Source organism: Phlebotomus papatasi, chromosome 1, assembly GCF_024763615.1.
Source record: "Phlebotomus papatasi isolate M1 chromosome 1, Ppap_2.1, whole genome shotgun sequence".
NCBI lineage: Eukaryota > Metazoa > Arthropoda > Insecta > Diptera > Psychodidae > Phlebotomus > Phlebotomus papatasi.
The window spans coordinates 56,537,891-56,548,973 of NC_077222.1; the positions used below are offsets into that span (position 1 = coordinate 56,537,891).

General features: G+C 37.6%; 1 protein-coding gene across 1 annotated transcript; it reads right to left on the reverse strand.

The window, feature by feature from the left end:
* Positions 1-5,995: 5,995 nt before the first annotated feature.
* Positions 5,996-10,142, reverse strand: LOC129808694 (uncharacterized). The gene is made up of 3 exons (XM_055858470.1): positions 9,770-10,142; positions 6,495-6,950; positions 5,996-6,425 (listed from the first exon to the last, which is right to left on the reverse strand). Exons 1-3 carry the CDS (start codon positions 9,896-9,898, stop codon positions 6,261-6,263), a joined length of 750 nt encoding a protein of 249 aa, XP_055714445.1. The 5' UTR covers positions 9,899-10,142; the 3' UTR covers positions 5,996-6,260.
* Between the last annotated feature and the right edge of the window lie 941 nt (positions 10,143-11,083).

Below are 11,083 nucleotides of genomic sequence, written 5' to 3' on the forward strand. Positions count from 1 at the left end.
TGGACGAAATGTAGAGACAAATGTCCTCTACAATTATGTCGAAGTAATCATCAAAATCGGTTCAGCGACAGTCGAGATAATGGAGGTTATGTGATATTGAAATTGGTTTTTCGACTGTGGCGGCCCTGGTGTTGGTCCCACGAAGTTCAAATATTCTAGAAAGTTGTAGCATTTGGTGAGATCTTTCGTTTAAGTCCTCATTCATCAAAATCGATCACATAGAACCGGAGGTATGATTTTTTGAATTTTGTGAACTTTGACCCCTCATATCTCCGGTTCTGTTTTAACCACAGCGCACATTTGCACCATTTTGGAAACGTCCTAGACTGGACTACAACATACTAAAATTTCATTAACTTGCACAATGCCGTTTTTGAGAAAAGTGACTTTGAATTTCGATGAATTTTGACGCTATCGCAGTGCCACCTGTGGTGAATTTTTGAACTTCCATCTGAAAGTGCTCATTGAGACGAAACCAAAAAGGTAAAATTTAGGTCGCTATGTTAATTAGAACCGGAGATAGAGGCCGGTCAATGTTCGAACTTTGACCCCTTATAGCTCGGGTCAGGGGTTTTAGATCGACTTAAGGTTTTTTTTTGTTTGATAGGTATAATCAACGGCTACAACATACTAAATTTTCAGCCCGATGCACAATGGAATTTTTGAGTTATTTAACTTTTAAGATTTAAAAATTTTCTTTTTAAAAAAAGCGCCCCTAGCGGTGGTTTTATGAACTTGCGATGTTAGAAGGGGAAGTGGCATTTCACGAGAGCTTTCCAAAAAGCCCTCACTTTTTAAATTCTGACAATTAGAACCGGAGTTATGGCCATTTTAAAAAAATTTTTTTGGACCCTTATAGCTCGGGTCAGGGGGGTCGGAGGACCTTAAGTTTGGTATTGATGGAAAGCTCTAAGGCCCAGCTATAACATACTAAAATTTGAGTCCGCTGAATGCCATAGGGGCGGAGCTATTGAGAAAACAAAAAAGGGGGTCTTCAAAATGGCGGAAGGAGGGGTGGGGGGTGGGGGGTCTATGCACCAAGTTGCAATTTTCACCCGATATATAACCTTTGCCGAAAACCGCAAGTCGATATCTTTTTTAGTTTAGGAGCTATTAAGCTCCAAAGAGCGGCCGGCCGGCCGGCCGGCCGGCCGGGAACGTAACTTAGCCACATATATATTCGGAATCAGGAAGTGGCGAAACACATTTTGGCCAAATTTGAGGTCGATCGGACGACATGAAATTTTGTTAGGATTATAGTAGGTGAGATTGTTAAGAATCTCACCTAATACCAAAAATGTATAGTTACGACAAATGCTGATGGTACTGATAAAACCTTTTCCGAAAAATGTTTCTCGATATCTCTTTTTTCTCTCCGAAAGTGCTTATACGACGGACGAGACGGCCACGAAAATCGATTTTTGGCGAATATGATATTCGTGATCTGTGAGTGTCAAAACGTGCAGATCCAAAATTTGTGCCTGATCTGACGAGGTCGGATTTCACTTCGAACCACAAAAGTTCAGGTTGTAAAAAATCCCAGCTGATATACAACTCATTTTCCGATATTTATTATCACATAATGTTTTCGAAATTAACCTTTTAGTTTTCACTCTTTTTATTGATCAAAATCCGATTTTTGCTGACTTTACATAATGATCAATTGGAATTCTTTATTCGCAAATCTGCAAGTCTACTGACAAAAAATGCTTACTCTTTGACTTTTAATCAAAATTTATTACGAAAAGGGACAGATAATCCTAACCGGCTTATGTAGGTGAGATTCTTAACGTGAGCTAGCTCGGAGTGCATGCAAATTCGATTTAGAGCTGAAGTTGGGAGACGCCATTCAGTTATCTTGAATCAAATTCGTGAAATTATGCAAATTTTGTATTTAAACCAAAATATCAAGGATTTGGATGAACTGGCAGAAAAGTGATATATGGGTGAAATGTAGACCAGAATGTTCTCTATAATTTTGCCGTAGAACTTGAACTCATCGATTACTCAGAAGCCAAGATAATCGAGGTTTTTTGTTTCTTAACTCGTTTTTTTCATCCAGAGTGCCCCAAGTAGTCATTTGTTGAACTTCAACTATATCAAAGAATTGTTGTATTTTGTGGGACTTTCCATTTAAAACCCTATTTTAAGTGTCTTGGTGGAGTAGAGGCAGTCAAATTGGCATCTGAGTGATTTCAAAGCGTTATTATGGGAAAAATCAATTTTTTCACACTTAAACGGCAAAATCGGAGTGATAGCGTAGTCTGAGCGGAAAATGATGTATATACGAAATGTAGAGACAAATGTCCTCCACAATGATGTCGAAGTAATCATCAAAATCGGTTCAGCGACAGTCGAGATAATTGAGGTTATGTGATATTGAAATTGGTTTTTCGACTGTGGCGGCCCTGGTGTTGGTCCCACGAAGTTCAAATATTCTAGAAAGTTGTAGCATTTGGTGAGACCTTTCGTATAAGTCCTCATTCATCAAAATCGGTCACATAGAACCGGAGATATGATTTTTTGAATTTCGTGAACTTTGACCCCTCATATCTCCGGTTCTGTTTTAACCACAGCGCAAATTTGCACCATTTTGGAAACGTCCTAGACTGGATTACAACATACTAAAATTTCATTAACTTGCACAATGCCGTTTTTGAGAAAAGTGACTTTGAATTTCGATGAATTTTGACGCTATCACAGCGCCACCTGTGGTGAATTTTTGAACTTCCATCTGAAAGTGCTCATCGAGACGAAACCAAAAAGGTAAAATTTATGTCGATAAGTTAATTAGAACCGGAGATAGAGGCCGGTCAATGTTCGAACTTTGACCCCTTATAGCTCGGGTCAGGGGTTATGGATCGACTTAAGGTTTTTTTTGTTTGATAGGTATAATCAACGGCTACAACATATTAAGATTTCAGCCCGATTGCATAAGGAATTTTTGAGTTATTTAACTTTTAAGATTTAAAAATTTTCTTTTTAATAATAGCACCCCTAGTGGTGGTTTTATGAACTTGCGATGTTAGAAGAGGAAGTGGCATTTCACGAGAGCTTACCAAAAAGCCCTCATTTTTTAAATTCTGACAATTAGAACCGGAGTTATGGCCATTTTAAGAAATTTTTTTTGGACCCTTATAGCTTGGGTCAGGGGGGTCGGGGGACCTTAAGTTTGGTATTGATGGAAAGCTCTAAGGCCCAGCTATAACATACTAAAATTTGAGCCCGCTCGATGCCATAGGGGCGGAGCTATTGAGAAAACAAAAAAAGGGGGGTCTTCAAAATGGCGGAAGGAGGGGTGGGGGGTGGGGGGTCAATGCACCATGTTGCAATTTTCATACGATTTAACCTTTGCCGAAAACCGCAAGTCGATATCTTTTTTAGTTTAGGAGCTATTAAGCTCCAAAGAGCGGCCGGCCGGCCGGCCGGCCGGGAACGTAACTTAGCCCCCCATATATTCGTGATCAGGAAGTGCTGAAACACATTTTGGCCAAGTTTGAGCGCGATCGGAGGACATGAAATTTTGTTAGGATTATAGTAGGTGAGATTGTTAAGAATCTCACCTAATATTCAATAGACAAATTATTTACCCAAATAGGTATTTTTGGCCTGATGAAAATTTGACGACACTTAAGTACATTTGGTAAGAGATGTTGGATTCGATGCACTTGCTTAAAATATTGCTCTAAAAAGTGATCAAAATCGTGAATCCAAAACGAATAATTATTATTTTTCGATTCTATGCGTAGAAGCAGAAACAATACAAAAAAATTGCGACTCATTTATTTCATAAATTGCGAAAAATAGCGATTTCAATGTAAGTGGCGAGAAGTGGGGCACTGGCGAGAACTGGTGATTCCACTATCTTTTCATATTTTCTTTTTAACTTCCCGCTCCATAAAAATGCATAGTATTTTAAAAGTGATTTCACAAATATTAGCTTCTTTGTTTCCAGAATGAATTTAAATTACTAATAGTTTTATTAGGACCTTAAAATAAAACAAATTATGATTAGGGATCTTATTATAAAATTTTACAACTATTTATTGTCAGACCTATAATTTTTTAAAATTAAATAGGTCCCGGGATTACCTATATATTCCAGTATGAAAATATCGCACGATTTTTCAATTTTTATCTAGAATGCAGGAGACATCTTTCAAAATGCAGTATCTTTTCACTTTGAACCTATGATTATGTTTCCCCTTACTATGTCCGAGTTATTGGGAGTACCTTGCCGCTTTTTCTACAGTCGCGAGCTGTTGATTTTATTTCGCGAGTCTTAAGAAATCGTCAGCCCAAATATTTGGCAGAATTTCTTCTTCCGGGTTCATGGGTGCAAATTATCGCTTTCTGACTTTATGATTGTAAGTGTATATTTAAGGTCTGCTTCAACTGCCTATGTTCAAAAGCATTTGCTTTTAGTAAATTAAAAATAAATAAATTGAAAATTGAAAATTATTAAATTTCAACTCTAATTAAAAATATTTGTATTTTTTAATATTCTATGATTTAATGTAAAAGTGAAATTAAATATTTTTTGAGCCAAAATTTCTAAAAAAATTGTTAGAATTATTCATAAAGAAAGATATTTTTTAATTTTGGACCGTGCAAAGCATGGGCACTTTACCCTACTATTTTTTCTGATTTTTTTTTATTTTTAAATTTTCTTTTCTGTCTTTCAATCTAACTTGAAATATTTTAAATTCTGTAATAGGCAAATCACTTTCTGGGAGCTTGCACAATATTTAATTATTATTAAATTTATGCAATTTATGTATGGACTCGTGAATAACACCCCGAGATACTTGAACTTCACCTGTGTCATTCCTATTCTCACCTATGGTCATGAGATTTGGGTAATGACCGAAAGGGTAAGATCGCGAGTACAAGCTGCCGAGATGAGGTACCTTCGAGCGGTTAAGGGAATCACTCGTAGAGATCGAGTGAGGAATGTGGCCGTTCGTGAGGAACTAAGAGTCGAGGAGCTGCTTCTTCGGGTCGAGAGATCACAACTTCGATGGTATGGACATGTTCAACGCATGAATGAAGAAAGATTCCCCAGAAAAGCTATGCAAGCCATTGTGAGGGGACCTCGACCTCGAGGCAGGCCTAGGACAAGGTGGCTGAATCAAATTCAGGATCTTGCATGGGAGCGCCTTGGGATCGAACTCGAACATCTTCCTGAAGTGGCGGAGGACCGACAGGCGTGGGCTGTTAACCTTGGTGTCATGGGCCCGCGACCCCAATAGGGATAAGCGGTTGAAAATGAATGAAAAATGAATGAATGAATGTATATGGACATTAGAAACTGTGTCATGATCTGTCCATAAAGCTAAAATATCAGATCCATGTTCGAATTCATCTGGTGTTTAATATCTAAGACTATGTTACTTCTGTATATAATTGCTTCTGAAATTCATGAAAACCAGAAAATGTCGAATCAATTGCAAAACTTAGTGACGAAATTAATGTTTTTAGTCAAATATTGTTTTAGTTATTTTAAGCCCATCCCTCTCAAAGGGGTAGGGAAAAATCGTGAATGATCTAACCATATGAAACTGCCTCGTTCTGAAGTACCCCGTGCTCTTCTACTTTGCTGAAAATAATAATGATGTTAACTTAAATTAAATTGTAATTTAATTTCACAAATGTAATTTTATAAATTGAAAAAACCTAGAGAACCTCTATCTGTGAATGCATAAGACATGAATGGTTAGAGGAGTAATATTTGATGAACTCATGCCACTATTCAATTGCAGAAAGTCCGTTTGTGTTGCTTCTCACTGTGACCTCTTGATCTTCTCTTCCTCGTGTTTGTGGTGAATCAACACCCACTGGCCTGAGAGAGTTGTATGTTGTATGTCTCAGAGTGGACCGAAAAGTGACTTTAATTGTTGTAATTGGTAATGATGGTCGATTAATCAATTACTTGTTGGGCATTTGTTAGACAAAAAGCCATATTTTTACAGGACAGTAAATATTTTTGAGTATATTTTTGGCCGCTGGACATATCTTTATTTATCTCTCAAGATCATTTTCCATCGTGTTCAGAAGCCCATAAGACACTCACTAATTGTATTGGATTTTATTAGGCGGCACATTTAGGAGCGAGGGGGGACATTGCGAGGGGGAGAGATGAAAGGGTCAGAGTTACATATAAATTATGGTGTGGAATTGAGGATTCCATATGAGATGGGTTGATGCGAAATTGGATGGAATTAGTGGAGTTGCGCGAGTTGCAAGCTGTAGGGGGACGCCTAAAATGCCAGCAATTTTGTTAGGGCTGGTAGGGTGGCCAGGAGAAGGAGGAGGCTGTTGCTGAGAGCGCCGTCGAGGCGCCGCGAACCATTTCTACACACTTTCCGCACATTTGTTGTAGGTAGTCCACGTCGTTTCAGGAGATTTCGCACACTCTGGATATCCTGGTGGAGATTCCAACAGAGATTGATTAAATCATCATGCACACCCACTGCGCAGAGGCACACACTTACCTCGAACGTGAGGGTGTTGGGTCGACGCGAGAGGACAATGGAAAAGAGTGTTCCAGTGGGGTAGTGCTGGCAGAAAGTCAGCACCAGATGATCTCCTACAGCCTTCATCACCTGCACAGTACCACTGAAGCTGCCGTGCTCCAGCTCAAATGGACTCCCGCCATGTGGTGCTGATGTGATCCAGAAGCCTCGGCGTGAAGAGTTCAGACGAATTGTGTACTCCAGCAACTTTTCCTTCTCTTCCCAGTTCAATTTGAGGTAGCGATAATTTTGGCGGGAATTTCTATTGCGGTAGGTATTCCCATAGCCATATTCTCCAGGTCGTGGGCTCCTCTCCGTAGTAATTTCGTGTGTTACTTCTGCCAAATGGATCACCACGCAGGTATTGTACACCAGATCACGCTCCTCATTGTCATGGTGTGTGTAGATTTCGCTGCCATACCACAAACCCATGATCTGGATAATTCCACGAGGAAAGATTATGCTTAATTGGTGCTAATTGGTCTGAACTTGTGGGTTGGAGGAGCAAGGCTTGGAATTTTTCTTAAGAGGAATACCTAACTCGCAAGTAACTTAATCATTCATATTAAAAATATATCTTGAATATTTAAAAAGTGACGATTCTTTTGCAGTTTATCAATTTTCGAGAAAATATTATATTTCCAAATTTCTGATGATAAAAATAATCGGAATAAAATTATGTTATCAGAATTATTAATATAGTAGTAATTACAATTTACAATAACAAGATGAAAAGCGGGCATTTTGGTGTGCCAAGGTTACTGAAGAACTTGCTTTTTATTTAAATATTATTGATAACTACGTGATGTTCTTATCACTCTTTAATAGTTTTTACGATGCAATTTTGCATTTTTTTTTTGACAAAATGCATCTTTTGGTAGTTACGATCAAGGGATAAATCATAATAGGTGTGATTATGAAAGAATCACACCTACACGGTAAAAACTTTTGGACACTGACCAAAATATTGGAACAAGTTTTCCTTGGAACAAATTTTTTTGGAATCAATTTGTACCTAGAGATATTTGTTTGTTCCAAAAAGTTTTCTTTACAGTTTCGTTACAAAATACAGTTACAATTTTGTTAGAGTTTTCTTTTGGAACCGTTTTGATACAGTGGAATGTCTACAAATTTGAGTTGATTTCGTTTTATACAAATTTGTTCCCGAAATTTGGAACAGAATTTGTTGCACTCGGCTGTTTTGTTCCCACTGTCAGGAACAAATTGGTACTTATTTTTTATAACAATATTATTCCTACATCTGTAACATATTTGTTCCAAAAATTTTCGATGTCCGTGGACGAGGTAATTTTTGGAACCAAATTGTTACTCATATGGGGAATCTTTTTGTTCCCATTGTAGGGCACAAATCCGTGTAAGTGATTTGGTCTTACAGTTAAGGCCTATACTTCAGTCGAGATTGATTTCGATGGCGAAGGTTCATAAGAAACATCAAATAAGAATCAACTTAAGAGAGTTTTATACAGACGAGTGCATGACGAAATCATATGCGAGTTCTGGCAGCAGAAGGGGAACAGAAACTCGAATTGAAAAAGTGAAACCATGTAGCACGAAAATTTCCACAGATTTGGCGTCCTCTTCACTTCGGTGACGGGTGACTGAGTGTGAGAGGAGAGATACGCTTTTATACTAGACGAGCTATTTATTGGAACAAATTCATTACTAATATTGGGTATCTTTTTGTTCCTCCTAGAAGGTACAAATTTGTTCCAAAAATTTTCGGTGTCCATGGACGAGCTACATTTTGGAACAAATTCGTTATTAATATTGGGTATCTTTTTGTTCCTCCTAGAAGGTACAAATTTGTTCCAAAAATTTTCGGTGTCCATGGACGAGCTACATTTTGGAACAAATTCGTTACTAATATTGGGTATCTTTTTGTTCCTCCTAGAAGGTACAAATTTGCCCCAAAAATTATGGTGTCCGTGGACGAGCTACAATTTGGAACAAATTCGTTACTAATATTGGGTATCTTTTTGAGTCTCATAAAATGAACAAGATTATGCCAAAAATTATGGTGTCCGTGGACGAGCTAATTTTTGGAACAAATACGTGCCGAAATTTTTTACCGTGTAGATGCCAAACGTTTACAGATACCAACTCGAGAACTTCAGGGGACCCCCCCGTCCCTTAAGTCGAACTCAAGGACGGTTAATATAAACTTCATTTTCAACGCGTTGGGCGTGCTTTTTTTCATTTTTGGATATGTTTTAGTTTAGACTTTTAGAGGATTTCTAGACGTAATTATTCTTAATAACGGTTTATCAAGGTCAAAGGCCAAAATGGTTCTAGAGAACATATTAATTCAATCAAATGGGGTCATGTTTGGGTTCACTGGAAAGATCTTGGAAATCCTACCAAACGGTTTTGAACCAGTAATGAGTCAATTAATGAACCGATAATTAATGTTATGCCGAAATCCAAATGTATTACTGCTTTCTAAACTTATTATGTTCAATTTGTTATTCAAAAATTTATAAATCAATTCAAATCGATTGTAAAATTGTAAAAACAACTTTGCGAAATTCTTAAACTTATGAACATTATGCTTTCCCCCATGAACTAGACCTCTAAAGATTCATAGATGAATAAATGTAAAACTATACTTTTGCGGTATTAGATTCGAAGTCACGAGTTCGAGCAGTTTGCAAAGCTTTGATGATTTACCACCCTTTGCCTTAAATTGTTTAAATTTAAAATGTTTCATTTAAGGTTTATTTTCACTGCTTCATTAATGATGAAACTCTTCAATTCAAAGATTTTATGTTTTTTTTTATCTCGATCGTACATTTTATAAATATTACGAAATATTTTTCAGCAATGAAAAGTATATAATTTTTTTTTAAATGCTTCTCATTTATTATCACGCACTATGTTGATGACTTTTGGCATCAATTTCTTAGAATTGAACATGATGAGAGATAATTTTCGTTTCACTGATAGTGCGGCGTCCTAATGCAGCATTTTAAAACTAGTCTAAAGCGATTGATTGTACTTGTTAATTATATTTCCAACTTTTTTAAGGAGTTCTTTTTTTTAAAAAGGAAGGAATTTTTTTCCAATAGGAACACGCCCTTGATGTGAATTTTAACATGTGAGTAAACACAATTGATACTGAATGGTGAGTATCAAGTGGCATCCGGAAGTTGAGGGCGTCAATTGGCAATTTGGTAGCCGAAAAAACATTAATGCTCTAGGAGACCTCTTGAAAAATATTCCAATTCAGCACCCACTTGCTCAATATCCAAGTGACTCTGCGGATTGAGATCTTGGCAGTACATCGGTGATCCTGTTAGCTCATCATCCGCCATGGCTACCACGGCCAGGAAGCATGACACAATTATACTGATCACTGACTTCATTCTCACGCTCTTTACCAATCAATCGAACCCGCGCATTAACCAATCTCTCCCAGAAACGCACAATATTCACACAGACCGAGCACTATTTTCTGCGGATAAACGTCTGCTTCCAATTCGCGCCGGAGAGTGACTAAAGTCAATCCGCCAGCGACACTGTAATTTTATTGAATGGGGAGACACACCAGGAGAAGTCAGCGATTCGAGACCCTCTTTGTCTGGCACAAAAGGCCAGGCAAATGAGCTCGTTTTTTCGGATCTTCCTGCTCCCTCTTTTATTCACTTTTCTTCGTGCGTCAAGAAGCACTAAAGTTCATTAAGGATTTTTCTATTGAAAAACTCCCTGCTGCTTTTGGGAGGATTTTCCAACTTGTTGGGCTTCTCACGGAAAACTTTTCTTCGGTGATCCCTTTTTTCGGACAAACGTGTCGTGGCATAGTTCAAATTTATGACCCACTTTGCTCAGGAGAGCGCTTTTACAAAAAAAGGAACAAATAGGAGGGTTTGATGAAGCCACAAATATTTTTTTACGAGCACACGAAATGTGTGACATACTGATATGATACAATTTATTAATGTAAATACAAAAAGAATTTCATTATGTTGAGTTTTTTTTATATTAATGTTAAAATGAATTAGAATTTTCTCTTTAAAAATAATATGTGGAAGACAGAAGTAATTTTAAAAATATTGAAAACTGTTATATTAAGGATCTGGTTATTGAGCTAGTGCTATTGAAAGCATTTATAAGATATACGGGAAACTGGGGCACCACCAAACACGGGGTAGCACCAAACACTAATTTTTATTTCTAAACTACTTGGACTAACTCGACCATTTCTTCAGTGGACAGTGGACAAGCATCCCTAATGCCTATAAATTTCTATAAATCTTGTCCTCTGAAGTCGAATATCTGATTAAAAAATCGCAGTGTTTGGTGCTACCCCGTGTTTGGTGGTGCCCCAGTTTCTTCCCCTATTACAGGGCTTTAAAGCAGAGATGTGCAAGAACCGTTTAAAACCGAACAAAGCTCAAATAAAACTTGTACGTCGATGGTCAAAACGCTACCTGAACAAACTTACTTTGATGTTTATTCGGTTTCAACGGTTCCTGCACGTCTTTGCTTTAAAGGCTTTAAATAAAGAATTCCATCTTGTGTAGTAGCGACCATCGCCGTCTTAGCGTTGG